Raw genomic sequence first — 16663 nt, 5'->3', positions numbered from 1 at the left:
GCAAGCCAAGTGGCAGGTCCTCCGAATGTTCTTGCCAACCTGCAGCTGCCACAGGTGCCAAACACTGGAGAGGTTTATAGTCCCAGATCTGGAGCACGCTGAACTTTGCCCGTGGATGGCATACACACTGGCTAAGAAACAGCCTTCGCTGTCCGACAGATGATGTACACCAAAGCAAGAATGGACAAGGTTCCTCGTGCTTGCCGGGGCACCCAGAATTTCAATACAGTCTGATATAACCATCACCTGAGCTTTTTATACATCAGAAAGCTGGTTTTATGTACTTAGCATCATTATAGGCATCTATTCCTGAAGAGAAACACATACAAACTCGCATACACCATGGTTTGCCACGCAACACCATGAGCTTAGTGCTTACCCAAAAGTAAGCTCCCTTCTGTTCACTGTGGCGCACTGCTCGGTTAAGCACGCAGATGGCTGCCTTCGGGTGAGGAAAAGGTTGATTTATCTCCCGACACGAACAGGAGCCATGGAGGACTTTTATCCTAGCGGCTGCTGTAACCAGGAGGACGAGTCCCCCAAAAAAGGGGTGGGTGGGGTGGGTGTGGGAGAGCCAAGATGGGCCCATGCGGTTTGCCTCAGAAGAGACCTTTTAAAAAAGCAAAGGTGGGCAAAAATGTTGACTGCCCCATGCACCCACCCATCTAACCCCTTTTAGAAAGCCGCACTTTTTGGGAGAAAAAAAATGAAACAAGAGCAGGTTTTCTGGAAAGAGAGACATTTGTCTCCCCCCACCCCAAGTCCCTCTTGTGCACATGGGAATGTTTTCCTTTCCAAATACCAATTTTGGTGCTATTTGATTTCTCGGACAGTTTCCATTTTTTTAATTTAAAAAAAAAGGTAATTTAAAAGAAAAAAAAATTTCCTTGTGCCATTTGGTTTAGTGCAAAGAGTGGAGAGTCTGCAAAGCATTTTCCTCACGGGCCTTATTTCGGCTGCAAAAGCTCTTCCGAAGGGTGGTGGGCACCTTCCGGCGGATACAAAGAGTGTAAAATATTCCTAAAAACAGGGAGAGAGCAGCTCGAGCAAAGCATTACTTGTCAATCCTCTGTCCATTTCAGTGAGGCTTCCCCCCCCCCCAGGTCAATGGCACCAAAAAAGCTCTCTGACTGTTCCGGTCCAGGGATTTCAACGAATATATTCACCAAAAGGTCTGCCCTGTCTTTTTCAGAGGAATAGCTGCTCTCGCTAAGGAAAACATCCCAGCTGCCAGAGAGCGTGTCATAAAAGGAAGCGCAATGCAAACTAAGATGGGCAAATCTGGGAAAATGGAAGATTAATGGGGTAAGCTCAGAGAGCAGAGCTGACTCTTGAATGGCTTTTGTTTTGAAACAGCTAAGCTGAACATTTATGAAGGCAGGGTTGCATGCCAAAAAGTTTTACATGTGCAATACTTTCAACATTCCGGGTATGTCGTTTCTCCCCCAAATTAAGCATTTACAGCACCCCAATGTAGTTCTGAACTACACTTCCCAGAAGTCCTTAGCCACTCCTGGTGTATTCTGGGAGTTGCAGTCCAAGAGAAGGGACTTCCCCCCATCTCGACACCGCGCTGGGAAATGGTCCTGCACAAGCTCAGCCCACTGCATTCTTGGAAGGAGTGGAGCGATCCCAGACTTTCTCAGGGGAGTGGGGGCACTTGTGCAAAAAAAGCTCTTAGATTATTTGTGCAAGAACAATACACGTGTGCATCAGGCAGACTCTATTTAAAGCCAAACCCCTTTGGCTCCAATGTGCTGGCAAGATCTACTACCCTCTGGTGTGTGTTTTAGTGCAGAACAACACATCGTTGCCAGGCTTTGATCCCCCTCCCACCGCCCCGCCCTCCACGCCCACCACCATCACAAGCAACACACACTACACCTCCTGAAATGAGCTGCGTCATTTCAGACCGGGAGAAAGAGGAAGGCGGGAAAGAAAAGCTACATAAAAAACTTCCGTGTTCAACATCTGGCAACTTCCCTCCCACTCTGAAAACAGCAAACTCAAGATTTAAAAAGTAGAAACAATCCTGATTCCATGAGCCAAATGCCAGTCAGAGCGGAGGGTCGGGTGCCAGAGAGTTTTGGTACTGCGATTTTCCAGCTGCCACCCAAATCCAGCATCAAAAACAAACTCTGTAGCACAGATCCATGTCCTGATTTCTCACCAACATGTCCAGTTTGACTCTAGGGTTGCGCATTTGGAAGCTGAAGTGTTCCTCTGTGTAGTCACAAAATGAGTCTATTAATGCAAATCCGTTCCGGCTGTACGGCAAAACACAAAGCTCGTCCCAGTGCATAGCTTATTTCTTGCAAGAGACAGAGTTCTTTCTTCCACCACGGGATCACCCTTCCATCAGACTGTGAAATCCGAATGTTTCCTGCGCACCCTTCTTTCCCAAACATGGTCGAGAGGAAGCCGAGGGAAGGCGCAACCCGTGAACGAGAAGGGACAGGAAAACGTCAGATTCCGTGGACACTGGACAAGCGTGCCTTTTCCATTCACCTTCTGCATCCTTGACGAGACACTGTCAAAATCCAGATTTACAACAAGCACAGAAAATATATGATTTCACCTTTGAGGAAGCTTGTCACAGCCAGGAGCTGGGAAGAAAGCAGAGCAATTTTTTCCTCCCCTGGGAAAAGAGAAGAGCCACATTCTCTGTTCAGCCAAACACACGAAAACCAAAAAGGAGAAGGGTTCAGGAAGAGAATCCATTAAAAAAAAAACCAACAAATCGAGTCTGGAAAAGTCTGTGCTCTCTTTCACTTCTGCTCAGCTTTCTACGCCAGGGGACCAAAAAAAAAAAAAAAAAAGAGAGGCAGCGTTCTATTTAACCTCTTCTCAGCTCTTTGGAGTTGTTTTGTCACGCAGGAATTTGGGAAGAAGGCATGTCCTCCCTTTCTCTCTTGTCCCAGACCATAAAGACTGCAGGATACTCAGTGGACGGGGCGATGGGAACAGGTCCACTGAAAAGTGGTGTAGGAGTGGGGTTGAGGGGGGGGGGGGAATAGCTTATTCTGAAAAGAGAAAAACAAAGAAAAAAAATCCGGAAGGACTCCATTTTCACATCTGTGGAACGAAATAAAACTGCTGCGGACTCCCAAAAAGGTGGGTGGCAGGTATAAAAAAGGAAAAGGAAAAGCCTTCAGGGGCCCCCGCGTTCACGGAGCTGCAGAGCCCTGAGCGGCACCTAAGTCACAAAACGGGGGGGGGGGGGGGTGTGCACACGGGAGCCGTGGCCGCCACCCTCGCTAAGTGGCCGCCACCCTCGCCGAGCGGCCGCCACCACCATAGTCGTCCACACCGGTCCTTCCCTTCTTCCTGAGCCAAGGCACTTATAGGGCGTGGGGGGGGTGGCGGAGGAAGCTGCCGGGCAAAGGCCAGCCGGCCGGGGAGACCGGGCTGCGGAAGGCACAGAAGTGCAAAAAACGCGCAAGGAGGCTCGAGAGGGGCAGCTTGCCATCCCGGGAGCGGCAGCTCCAAGCGGCGCCCACTCAGTCGACGAACCGCTGGCAGGCTTTCTTCCAGCGGCAGGCGGTGCACCACATGCTCCGGTTCTCCATCCCGTACACCTTGCGGCACTTCTTGGCCTCGCCGCGCGGCTTCCTGGGGAAAGAGGCAGAGCAAACCATCAGCCCTGGGAGAAGGGCTTCTTCGCCACCCAAGGGAGAGTGGCCACAAGCTGGTCACTTGCTTGGAAATTCAGGAAAGCTGGCTGGATAGCTCGGGGAGTTAGGCATCTCTGGCTTTGGAGCCAAAGGTTGGGAGTTCAATTCCCCCCACGGTTGCCTCCTTTGAACAGAGCCAGCCTGGGCGGCCTTGGACCAGCTGCACCATCCCAGGGAGCTCCGCAGAAGAAGGGAATGCAGAAACCCCTTCTGAGGACTCTCTCCCTGGAGAAGGGTTGCCGTAAGTCAGAATCAGCTTGACTGCACACAGGTATTATTTATGATGATATTGCATCTATCCTATTTTGAGAGGCATTTCCAATTTTTGAAATCTGCAACGGCTGGCAAGCCGGGAAAAGCACTTGCACCACGACCTGCATCTGCATGTGTTTTTAAAATTAATTTTGGAATAATGATTTTGGCCGCTGTCTCGGAGGAAAACCATCTTTCTTAAATGCCTCTTTGGTTGTCAGCTTTCTCAAGGTACCATTAAGCATTCTAGTAAAGCCTCGCAGAGGCTGGAGACGTTTATCAGGCCTGCAGGGGAAATGCAAATCTCGTTTCACACACATGGAACCTGGTGAAGACGTCAGATGGTGGAGGCGGTTACTGGACAACATACCTGGTGCCTGCTGTAGGCTTTGGCACAGAAGAGGGCACTAATGGATGCCCTTTGGCAACAGGAGCAGGGGGGGCCTGGGGACGCTTCTCTCCGAGATTAGCAGGCCGGATGGGAGTCAGGCAACCCTAGGGAGGTGGAAGAAGGACATCATGTAGGGAGAACCCTTCAGGTCTCCACTGTACCAGAGGAACAGTTTTGCAACCTCATGGTTTCAGTAGGAGCAGCGATGATGTTAGAACTAGGGATCCATTATCTACCAGCTCCTTCAAGCTTCTTTCGCTACCTCCTCCAGGCTTATCCTAGTCAAAGTGGGGTTTGGAAGTCCTCTTTCCAGGAACAGCAGACTGCTCTAAGCTTACTGCTGTTGTAATCAGAAGTATTTCACTTGCCCTTGAACACAACATTAAGACCCGTTAGTTTTACAAAAGACCTGGTGCCGCCCAAGAAGAACACTGCTAGGAGGTTTTACGGCTATGGATCAAGGCAGCTCCAATTATGTTTGCAACCCTCTGCAGAGGGCGGGTGTGGGGGCTCTAATGGAAAATCCCACATACAGCGACTACCCCAGTGGCCCTCAATAATCAGCAGCAGCTCCACTCTGATCAAGGAGAGGGTAGAAAAAGGAAAAGTCTCATTGTTACTTACCGAGGGGCTTTTAAAAAGGACCGGGGGCAGAGGAGGTGGGAAAAAGGTTGGCGGCGGGGGCTGCTGCCATGAGATGATTTCCATTCCAGTGGACGGCACATTGAGATCTGTCAGCACACCAGAAGGACCCATTGCCTGTAAATTAAAAACAAAGCATAGAGCACAAGAACAGATGTTACAAAGACTGTCTTTTTTAAAAAGAAAAAATGCTTTTCTTTCTTTCTTTCTTTTTTTTGCTTTCAAAATGCAATTAGTTCTACCATCCACTCTAGCAGGGCATCGTATTGTTACCAGCTGGCTCAGCGTCATAGTAGTACCATCACTGCATTCCTGTGTAAAGAAAGGGGAAAGTTGGTTCTTGTAGGTTTTTCGGGCTGTCTGGTTGTGTTCTGGAGGTTTTTCTTCCCAACATTTTGCCGATCTCTGTGGCCAGCATCTTCAGAGGACAGGAGTCAGAACTCTGCCTGTGCTCTGGTGCAGTTTGTGGGATAGTTGAGTATTTATAGCTGTGGGATCAGCTTGTCCTTTTCAGGAGATTGGGTGATTATGGTGATCAGCATGTTTTTGGTTGTGGGTGTACTGTTGTGATAAGGAGGAGAGATGATCTGTCACTGTGATTGATGGGTGTTGTTAGCTGGTCTTGTGTGTGCAGTGATCACCAATCCTTGTGGCTGGGCAGAGTTCGTTGACCTTTTGCAAGCTGTGTTTTTCAATGACCGAAAACCTACAACAACCATCGGATCCCCACCGCGAAAGCCTTCGAGAACACAAAGGGAAAGTTAGTAGAAAACTTAGCAATTCAATAAAATCAAGACATGGTGAGCTTCTTCTGCCCCAGAAAGAGTTCACTAAAAGTTAATGGACTTGCTAATGTTTTTCTACTAGGTTTCCCATCTCTGTCTGTAGATTTAAGCCAAATGTCGGGAGCACCCTTGCCGATGGGCAAACAAGTCACAACGAGAAACACAATGTGGTTTGTACCCGCGCTGTGTTACGTCACAATAAACATGGCCCCGGGTTCACTCGGAAAGTAACTGTGGTTATTTGTAACTCGTTGACTGCAAACCTCACTCGATGAGCATTACTGTGCTTGGCCTCGGCACGTGCCGGATCTGGGACCTCACCTGGTACGCATGGTCAGTTTGGATATGGCAGAGACTGGTGGGTGCTGACTGGCTCAGGACGGTCACCGGTGCCGACGGGCTCAGGTGTGACACCATGGGAACCTCCGTCTTGAAGGGAATGGGCGGCGTAGGCAGGACTTCCTCCAGGGTGGGGAAGGCCGGGGGGGCAGAGGAGGTGGGGGAGACAGGGGTCAGGCTCGAAAGACCGTCGGTCAGCGAGTCCACGTTGACGTCCAGCTCCGTGTAGTAGAAATCCTCTTCCCCATCACTCTGATCCAGGTCAGCCTTCCGTCTATGAGAAACAAAGCAAGGGTACCAGTAGCTACAAAATGGTGCCAAAAAAAAAAAACCACCCAACCCCAGGAGGACCGAAGTTATAACAAGTGGCCGGCCCAGGTTGAGGGGCTTATGGGGATAAGCTAAAGGAAGAAAAATCAAGTTGTTGCTCTATGCATGACGACGGATTTGCTCATTTAAAAGCAGGCTGGGCAAATTCACGGAGCCGTCAGTGCTAGTGTCTACCACCTCTAGTTTTGCACGTATTGGGACTTTGTAAATCAGTTCCTGAAGAACATGAGATGGAGGTTGCAGGTGTAACTCCTGTCCTTCCAGTGAGCTTCCTACAAGTGTCTATTCTGGGCCGGACAGGCCTTTGGTCGGAGGCAGTGTGCGTCCTCTTATCTTACCACGGCCTTGGTTCCTTTTAAATGGAGATGCTACGGACGCCGCTTACCTTCAGTTAGGGAGCTTCCTTAGTAAAGCAATGGACTTTTCCAGCCCCTTAAAGGTAAAGGTTCCCTTTGACATTTAGTCCAATCGTGTCCGACTCTACGGGGCGGTGCTCATCCCCGTCTCCAAGCCGTAGAGCCAGCATTTGTCCAAAGACAGTTTCCGTGGTCACGTGGCCAGCTCGACTAGACACGGAACGCTGTGACCTTCTCACCAAGGTGGTACCTATTTATCTACTCGTATTTTTACATGCTTTCAGACAGCTAGGTTGGCAGGAGCTGGGACAAGCAAGGGGAGCTCCCTCCATCACGTGGATTCAATCTTACAACAGCGGGTCCTCTGATCTTGCAACACAGAGTCTTCTGCCGTTTAACCCGCAGCGCCACCACGTCCCTCCTTCCAACCCCTTACTGCCTGTCAATTATCAATTTATTTAGTGGCTCTCCAATGTATTTCTGGATTACTGTATTTACCGTAAACGTCTTTAGAGCACCCTTCAATCTCATTCCCACATTTCAAATATAATTAACCTCACAAGCAAAAATACAACCAACCCAAAATGAAGAGTCATGGCTGCAGTAAAAAGTCTACCAGAGTACAGTGGTGCCTGCTTAACGATCACCCCGCTCCATGATGAATCCACTTCACGACAATGTTTTTGCGATTGCTTTTGCGATCGCAAAATGATGTTTAAATAGGAAAAAACTGCTTGAAGATGATCGGTCCCCTGCTTCGGGAACCGATTTTTCGCTTTACGACAATCTAAAAACAGCTGATCGTCGGGTTTCAAAATGGCCGCCCGCTGTGCAAAATAGCTCCCCGCTGTTTTCAGGACTGCTCTTTCGCTTTACAGGCACTGGAAAATGGCTGCCCTATGGAGGATCTTTGCTGGACGATGAGGTATTTCGCCCATTGAAACGCATTAACTGGTTTTTAATGCATTTCAATGGTTTTTCCCCACTTGACGACGATTTCGTTCTACAGCGATTTTGCTGGAACAGATTATCGTCGTCAAGCGGGGCACCACTGTAATTTAAAAGATTCAGAAAAAAGACCGAAAGATCTGTGAGCAGGGCTTAAGACACTAATTACCATCCTGTCTCAATCAGTAATTCAGCAAATTCAATTAACTAGTCTTTCACCAGATCTGATCCCAACCAGTTTCCAAAAGTTATTTTTACAAAAATACCAATTCCATAATCTTCCAACCACTGGCCATGCTGGTTGTGGGATTCTGAAAGGTAGTGGTTGAAAAAAAACGCTTCCAAGCTCTGGACCCAACATACAACAATTGTAGGGATCTATGGATGGATGTAAACAGTTAAACTCTACAAGCGAGGGCTGCTCAAGATCCGTTGGTAGACAGCAGGAATCTAAGACCTCCCATGGCCAAAGTCCATAAACATAAACTGAAAAACAAAATGACCTTTCCCACTTGAAGCAATCCATTGGTCTGTTCTTGGCCGACAGAGCATTGAAACGCCATCTCAGTCCGTATGTCCACTCCCTCTTTGCTCCCACCTTTCAGACAAGCCTCGGAAATGGTTCTCCAGTTGCTCTTCAGATCATCCATGACTGAACGTATCTCCACAGGTACGACGGCCAAACCACCTTCTCCACCCTTCAAAACACTCCTTCCAGTTGCAAGCAGACTTGGCACGCAGTGGGAGTCAGAAACGGCAACTCCTCCCATGCCTTCCCCCCTAAACGCACCGCACCGTGCATGACCCCGAGGGCCCACCTACCCGAGATGGATGGTCCGGATATGCTTCTGCATCCCAGAGGAACTGCTCAGCACTTTCCCACAGTTCTTCCACAAGCACTTGAACATCACCTTGGTGGAGTTCTGCAAAGGGAGAAGACACAGCATCAGGGCCCCCGGTCTCTCCGCCCCTATCTCCTGGGGAGCAGAAATCAAGAGTCTGATGAAAGGGGTGCTAAAAGGCCACTACGTGAGCAGTCATTTCGGAACCTCCTGGAAGTCACAGAAGTACAGGATGATTATTTCCCATCAAGGTGAACTCAGACATTTTTAAAAGAGAGAAGGTACACGGCAGCTAGGCTACAGAGAGCTGGGTGAAATCTTTTCCGAATTCAAACAGCAAGTACCTTGGGACAGCGAGCTGTCGGTGCCATGCACAAAAATTTGCAAGGGTCCAGGAAGACCTTGAGGTACAAAACGACAGGGTGACAAACTGGCCAGGGCGTCCAGCTACCACCGGAGAGGGTCAGGGCCACCTGGGGCCAGGTACGTGTTCCCCCCCCCCCTTTCTCAGTCTGCATCACAAGGTTGTTGCGAGTTTCTAAGTACTCCAAACTGTGGTGGCTGTTGCACAGAGCAACAGCATCCTCTGAAAAGAGATGGAGCCAGTGGCCGAAACCCCTTTGACATCCCATCGAAAGCACTTGGGGGCTGAAATCCCTTTGCTTCATACAGTAAGTCACAATCTGAGCAGGCCCATCGAATCAACCCCTCTGTAAGCCCTGTTGATTCAGCGCACCTATTGTGAGTTGCAATTGACTGAGATTTCGCAACAGGATTTCGGCCACCGAGTGTTTTGAAGTGTGGAAAGCCCAAACCCTTATGTGTCATTTTTCGATTTCTGTAGAACCATTACGTCCCGTGATTTAAAATGTTATTTTTACCCTCAGTGTTGTGAAGTGCCCAGAGTGGCCTTGGCAGCCGCAGTACAGAAGTCGAATGAATGAATGGATAAGAAAATAAATAAAACAAACAAACCAATATTTCCCCAGCCCCACCCCCCGCTCTTACCTTCCTCTTCCGGGGAATGGGGTCACCAAACAGGAAGGCCGTTGCCTCGGCCTCTTCGAGGTCCGAATGCAGAGCGGAAAGGAAGCCGGGGGCGACGTCGGTGGAAAGTGGGGGCGACGGGGTCGAAGGGGTGGAGAGGTCGCTCGGAGCGTCCCAGCTCCAGTCGGCGCTGGCGTTGCTGCTGCTGCTGCAGCTGGAGGACATGGGGCGGCTTTCTTTCCATGGGTCACAGCGGCTTTCTGGCGAGGGAGAAGAGCACCCGAAGGCTCACACAGACTGACCCACAAAGAACACACCCTTAACGACAAGCACTGGAACACCATCAGAGGACCCACGCAAGAACAACCCAGAGCGATGGCATCGTAGGGTTATTGCAGTGCAACCTCTGGTCGTGAAACCACCTTTAAATGTCAGCACGGGCAACGTTATACCGGTAGCATATTGGAGGATTGCTGAGCTCCACTCAAGGGGCTCGACGTCCCCTTTTTTGGTTCTTCCCAGTTCATAAAAACAAAGTGTGCTGCTTATATACGCCCCCCCCAGCTTAAAAACTGTCTGGGTGGTTGACAAATTAATTATGCAGGGAACACACTGCTCCTGCCCCTCAGCAAGCTGGGTGCTCAAATTTACCAAACTCAGAAGGTGCTGGGAGTCAACCTGAACCCACGGGGCTTGAATTCCAGTTGTGTGCAGTCTTCACTGCAGTACAGTGGTGCTTCGCATTACGATCGCTTCGTTTAACGATGAAATCGCATTACGATGAACTTTTTGCGGTCACTTTTGCGATCGCAAAACGATGTTTCCTATGGGGGAATTTGCTTTGCGATGATCGGTTTCCCTGCTTCAGGAACTGATTCTTCGCAAAACGATGATTTTCCAACAGCTGATCGGCGGTTTCAAAATGGCCGCTGGGTAAACAAAATGGCTCCCCGCTGTGTTTAGAGAAGGATTCTTCGCAAGACAGGCAGCGAAAATGGCTGCCCTATGGAGGATCTTCATTGGACGGTGAGTTTTAAGCCCATCGGAACGCATTAAACAGGTTTCTATGGGCTTTTAAATTTCGCTTTACGATGTTTTGTTCTACAGCGATTTCGCTGGAACGAATTAACATCGTAATGCAAGGCACCACTGTATTGCAGTTTAAACACTGTGCCATCAGCATCCAAGTCACAAAACGCCTGTCGCCAATAGTTCTCTCTCCTATCCAGTTGTTTGTTTTAATCTTCCCCGGGGCCTTTATGTTCTTCAGACACTGCCTTTAGCTCTGCTGATTGTTATTCTTTTTTTTTTTTGTTCTCTGTTTGCCATTTCCCTTAATTTAATTTAGTCTATTGGATGTCCCCTGCTTTTATCTGTAGATACTTCTCTGTGTGTGAGTCAGTAGTTAGTATTTTATTTAAGACTAATTTTATTCTACGTTACTTGGTTGGTATTGGATGTAAACCACCCAACAGTAACTTATCAAAGCTGTTAATGGGCACGTCCACCGGAAAGAAGACCTTCTTGATCCCAGGTTCACTTATCTCTCCCTGCCACCACCCCTCCCCCAGGCCCTACCTGTGCCGAAACTGTTGTTAGGGTTGTTAAGCACAACCGGGCTGGTCGAGAGGCTGGTGAGGACGGCAGCGGCCATAACTTCGTCAATCCCTGCCTTCTCCGATAGTTTTCTGTGGGAACAGGAGTGAAGAGTCAAGAGCAACGCCCCAATATTTGTAAAAAAATAAAACAAAGGAAACAGCAAAACACTGATTTTGAGAATAAGCACTTGCATAGACATCCAAAAACTCCAGGCTGAAAGATGAGCAAAGAAGGGTTACTAAAAGTTTTTTTTTAACGCAAATAAAACTTGGGTACAATTTTAGATGGCTGTTTGTCAACACAAAGCACTGTCTGTATTTAAACCGGAAGACCAACATAAAATTTATTTATGAAGCCTCTAAGTGGCATCTTAGGAACCAGGAATTAAGCCCAAATTTTCAAGAAAACAGTTTTGAAAAGCACCAAAAAGTTTACTGAGAAAGGCTTGAATGTGTGTAGAAACGATGCTGGGAAACACAGAAATGGCATTACAGCTCATCTGTACACATTCATCTCTGCTTCTTCTTAACCCTCATCTCACCGCAAGCCTCCCTTGGAAGGAAAACTCCCTACCTTAAAGATAATAATTAAACTCTGTATATACCCCAGTGCTCCCAAGGAGCAAGAGATTCGTATCAGGCTTTAAAATAGAACGTATAAATGGGTGCAAGACAGGCCAAAGGCTAACACTCGTGTATTTTAACTTGACTTGATACGAAGCGCTGAACGGAGGAATTGCCTCAGGGGAACATTAAAAAATGCTTTGCCACCGCTACTAGTGTGACAAACTCCAGATGTTTTGGACCACAATGCCCGCCATCCCCAAACTTTGCCCAAGCTGACTGGAGTTGACAGCAACTGCTATTTCAAGATGGCAGGGAGGCACCGTGTTGGGGAGAGTTAAGCCTTAAAAGCGGAAGATACAGAGGCAGTGACAGATTTTCCTTTCTTGGGCTCCATGATCACTGCAGATGGTGACAGCAGCTGCGAAATTAAAAGATGCCTGCTTCTTGGGAGAAAAGCCATGACAAACCTAGACAGCATCTTAAAAAGCAGAGACCTCACCTTGCCAACAAAGGTCCGCTTAGTTAAAGCTATGGTTTTTCCACTGGCGATGTATGGAAGTGAGAGCTGGACCATAAAGAAGGCTGTCCACCGAAGTATTGATGCTTTTGAACTGTGGTGCTGGAGGAGAGTCTCCTGGACTGCAAGGAGAACAAACCTATCCATTCTGAAGGAAATCAACCCTGAGTGCTCACTGGAAGGACAGATCCTGAAGCTGAGGCTCCAATACTTTGGCCATCTCACAGGAAGAGAAGACTCCCTGGAAAAGACCCTGATGTTGGGAAAGTGTGAGGGCAAGAGGAGAAGGGGATGACAGAGGACGAGATGGCTGGAGAATGTCACTGAAGTGACCAACATGAATTTGACCCAACTCCGGGAGGCAGTGGAAGACAGGAGGGCCTGGTGTGCTCTGGTCCATGGGGTCACCAAGAGTCGGACAAGACTTAACGACTAAACAACAACAAAGCCTTAAAACTTGACGGAGCCCAGGAAAAAGGCAGGATGTTCTGCTCTCATCCCACCTGCCGTGTTCTACCTGAACGTAAGCTGATGACCGCCAGCTTGTAAGCAGCCAAGTTGGTCATCCAGGGCGCAAGAAACAGCAGCTGATTCCCCCCAGCAAGGCAAGAAGGAATGGTGGGGAACTCGTGAAAAACAAGGGAAACGACCACAGAAAGAGAGAAAGATTTCACACACACCCTGTACAAAAAGAGTGTTTCAAAAAGTTGTTGGTTGCTGTTCCATCTCACGGGACAAGATTTTTCAGGACCCACAGAAACATAAACTATTTGCGATCCGTCCAAGGTCTGTGCCCTACCCAGAAAAATGGGAGTTCTACATGCCATGGCTAAGAGCGTCAAACACAACAACACGGAGATCTGCATGACAGATGAAGAATGGCTTTAGTTATGCTGGGTGACCGCATGAAGAGCCTCTAAACATGTCCAGACAAGAAGTTAGGACAGGACGAACAGTTTTCCTCCTTTTGCCTTGTCCGTGTATCAGTTCCATATGGGCATTTTTATTATTAGAAAAGAGGAAAAAAAGCCAGAAGTAACCCTGTTTGTTTCTGTGCACCTATTTCAACCGGACACATGTCCCGCTCACTAAACCATGTCTGTGTGGATTTTAGAATTGCATACACTATTTATTGTGCGTTTTTCAAATGCATGCATATTGGCAAACATTTTTTCCCTCTCTTCTTTCAATCACATTGCAAACTCTGACATTCTACAGCTTTCCTGGAGCAAACTGCTTCCATTTCTTGGATTAGGATGGGAAATCTGGGTCAGATAACCCATTTAAAAAAAAAAACTCTGAGAGAGCCAACTGTTCACACATAGGCTTAAGAGTTGCTGCTGAAGTTTAAAACAAGGTACGAAAGTGTTTCAAAGAACTAAGCTAAGACTCAAGCAGAAGGATGGATTTTGGAAACAGTCATGACTTATGAGACAGAAACAGAACAGACTTAGAATACGGCATGAAGTTGCCGTCCAGCCTTTATGGGGTGGAGAGGAGAAAATTCAGTCTTTGTCTACTGACCTCCCAACTTCAGAGGAATTAAATGCGAACCTCAAGACAAGAATGGCTCTTCACTCCTGCCCTCTCATCAAACTCTGGATTAACCTGAATGTAAAGAGGATTCTTTAAGGGACGTGGTGGCGCTGAGGGCTAAACCGCAGAAGCCTGTGCTGCAGGGTCAGAAGACCATGCAGTCGTAAGATCGAATCCACGCGACGGAGTGAGCTCCTGTCACTTGTTCCAGCTCCCGCCAACCTAGCGGTTCGAAAGCATGCAAATGCAAGTAGATCAATAGGGACCACCTCGGTGGGAAGGTAACAGCATTCCGTGTCTAAGTCGCACTGGCCATGTGACCACGGAAGATTGTCTTCGGACAAACGCTGGCTCTATGGCTTGGAAACGGGGATGAGCACCGTCCCCTAGAGTCGAACATGACTGGACAAAAATTGTCAAGGGGAACCTTTACCTAAAGAGGATTCTATCTGCACTATACAGTTAGAGCAGTCTGATATCATTTTATTCCTGGTCCCCAGAGGGTTGGAAACCAAGCCCTTTGAGGAAAGACTGAAAGAATTGGGCATGTTTAGTCTTGAGAAATGAAGGCTGAGGTGTGATATGATAACACTTTTCAAATATTTGAAAGGCTGTCCTACAAAGGAGGGGGGCAGGATCTGTCCTTGATCATCCCAGAGTGCAGAACACGCAACAATGGGCTCAAGTTAAAGGAAGCCCGATTTCAGTTGAATATCAGGAAAAACTTCCTAACTGTTAGAGCAGTACGACAGTGGAACCCAATGACCATGATTGGAGGTGAGCGCTCCAACGCTGGAGGCCTTCAAGAGAAAACTGGACAACCCTCTGTCAGATCTTCTTTGACTTGGGATTCCTGCCTTGAACGGGGTGGGGGGGTTGGACTCTATGGCCTTGGAGGCCCCCTCCCAACACCACGATTCTATGATTCTAAGCAGCAGCTATCTATTTATGTCATTTATCTACTGCCCCATTAGCGCACAGCACTATTCTGGGCAGTGTACATATAAAACTGCAAAGCGACTCAAAGCAACACAATAAAACCCCCCAATGACGACAGAAAAAGTCAACCAACATTATAAACGGATGGAATGGCAAAAGAGAATCGCGGCCATGGAGGGGGCAAATCACTTTGGCAGCCTCTCGAAAGAAATGCCTTTTCAGCAGCTGCTTAAAAACGGGGTGGGGTGGGGGGAAAGAGCCAGGCGTAACTCCACCAGGGCAGATGGTGCCACCATTTACGAGAGAGAGAGAGAGAGAGAGAGAGGCGTATCTCTTGCTACTAGGGCAATCAACTACAGTCTTGCACCCTCTCGCTGGCTGCCCTCCCCCCACAACTATCCTTTAAACCACTGCATGAAAAAACTGTCTCCAGCAGTTAACCTCATCAGCGGAAAGGATTGTGCAATGTTGTCGTTAATCTGTGACACTGCTAAATTTCAGAGGCCGTCCTTATAATCCTTGTCATCCTCAAGGAATGCCCAGTGAAGAATCGAACTCCCCCTCCCTGGCTCCACGGCCAGATACTGAAGCCCCTCAGCTATCCAGCAGTTCTTCTTTCACACACCCTTGGAAATGGAGGTTCAGATAACCTATGGAGGATGATCAAACTAGACAGAGGAATCTTTTTGGTGCTGAAAGAGTTCCAAGTGTCACTGCACCGGTTTTCCAAACTTCCTGTCGTTTGCAAATTGGCTCGTTCTTCAACTGTGAGTTGTCACCAGGCAGGGTTAAGCACGGAGTGAGGGGTCGATCTCTGACGGATGTCCAGGGACGGTTGCCTGCCACCTGACTGATGTTCACTTTGTAGGATGGCATGGCCACCTAGCACAGCCCACACAGACCTAACAGCATTTTAATGTATTCCCGAAGAAAGACACTGCAAACCAAAAACATCTGGAAAAATCGGCAGTAGCTGAACATGCCCTGAAACAAGCTGGACTATTTCAAAACACAAAAGTACTGGACAACACCAGCAATCATTATGTTAGACTACACAGGGAAGCCACTGAAATCCACAAACACCAGCAAAGTTTCAACAAAAAGAAAGTCTAAAACTCAACAAAGTGTGGCTCCTAGCACTGAAAAATACAGCCTGCAAAAAGGTCAACGAACTCTCCCCAGCCACAAGGACCGGTGATCACTGCACACAAAAGACCAGCTAACAACACCCATCAACCACATGGACAGATCATCTTCCCCCCTTATCACAACAATACACCCATAACAAAAATCACCCTGATTGCCAAAATCACCCAATCTCCTGAAAAGGATAAAAAGCTGATCCCACAGCTACAAATACTCAACTATCCCACACACGACACCAGAACACAGACGAAGTTCTGACTCCTGTCCTCTAAAGATGCCGGCTGCAGAGACTGGCGAAACGTCAGGAAGAAAAACCTCTCGAACACGGCCAAACAGCCCGAAAAACCTACAACAACCAGTTAAAATTTCCTTTCACTGCATTTCGACGTCCTGAACCCATCACCGTATTGCATCACGACTTGAGGAAGAAGAAAAACCAGAGTGGACGGCGCTTCTGGAGTCAGGAATGCAAAGCATAGTTGCCAGGACCTTTCTTCTCGTCACTTTCAGCTGTCCGGCTGACTCAGCCACAAATCTCAAGGGGAAGCTTCCCCCCCCCTTTGCCAAGATGTCTGCGATTTGTGCCAAGCCCCTCCGTGTGAAAGCAGTGAGACCGAAAACACACACACAGCAAGCAGAGAGTTCCTACTCCTGATAATCATGTTCCTCCAGATCAGTTCTGACTCGTGGCAACCCTTTTTCAAGGTTTTCCAGGTAGAGAATACTTCGAAGTGGATTCCCCTTCCCCTTCTTCTGGGGACATCCTGGGGCTGCGCAGCTTGCCCAAGGCCACCCAGGCTGGCCCGGGGGCGTA

General features: G+C 48.3%; 1 protein-coding gene across 2 annotated transcripts in view; it reads right to left on the bottom strand.

Annotated features, from left to right (window-relative positions):
• Positions 1-3350: 3350 nt before the first annotated feature.
• The window catches only part of SLC2A4RG (SLC2A4 regulator), a 34266-nt gene continuing 20953 nt past the window's right edge, over positions 3351-16663 (bottom strand). For both annotated transcript variants that reach the window (XM_072996691.2, XM_072996689.2), the window contains exons 3-9: positions 11125-11234; positions 9568-9806; positions 8540-8640; positions 6066-6357; positions 4942-5076; positions 4297-4421; positions 3351-3612 (exon numbers count right to left, since the gene is read on the bottom strand). In XM_072996691.2, coding sequence (XP_072852792.1) covers positions 3501-3612; positions 4297-4421; positions 4942-5076; positions 6066-6357; positions 8540-8640; positions 9568-9806; positions 11125-11234 — 1114 coding nt within the window. In that variant the 3' untranslated portion in view covers positions 3351-3500. The remainder of the gene's footprint in view (positions 3613-4296; positions 4422-4941; positions 5077-6065; positions 6358-8539; positions 8641-9567; positions 9807-11124; positions 11235-16663) is intronic.

The sequence above is a fragment of the Pogona vitticeps genome, chromosome 4 (assembly GCF_051106095.1).
Source record: "Pogona vitticeps strain Pit_001003342236 chromosome 4, PviZW2.1, whole genome shotgun sequence".
Classification (NCBI taxonomy): domain Eukaryota; kingdom Metazoa; phylum Chordata; class Lepidosauria; order Squamata; family Agamidae; genus Pogona; species Pogona vitticeps.
Note: the sequence above shows the minus strand (reverse complement) of the source record. Positions and strands in the feature narration are given on the sequence as shown.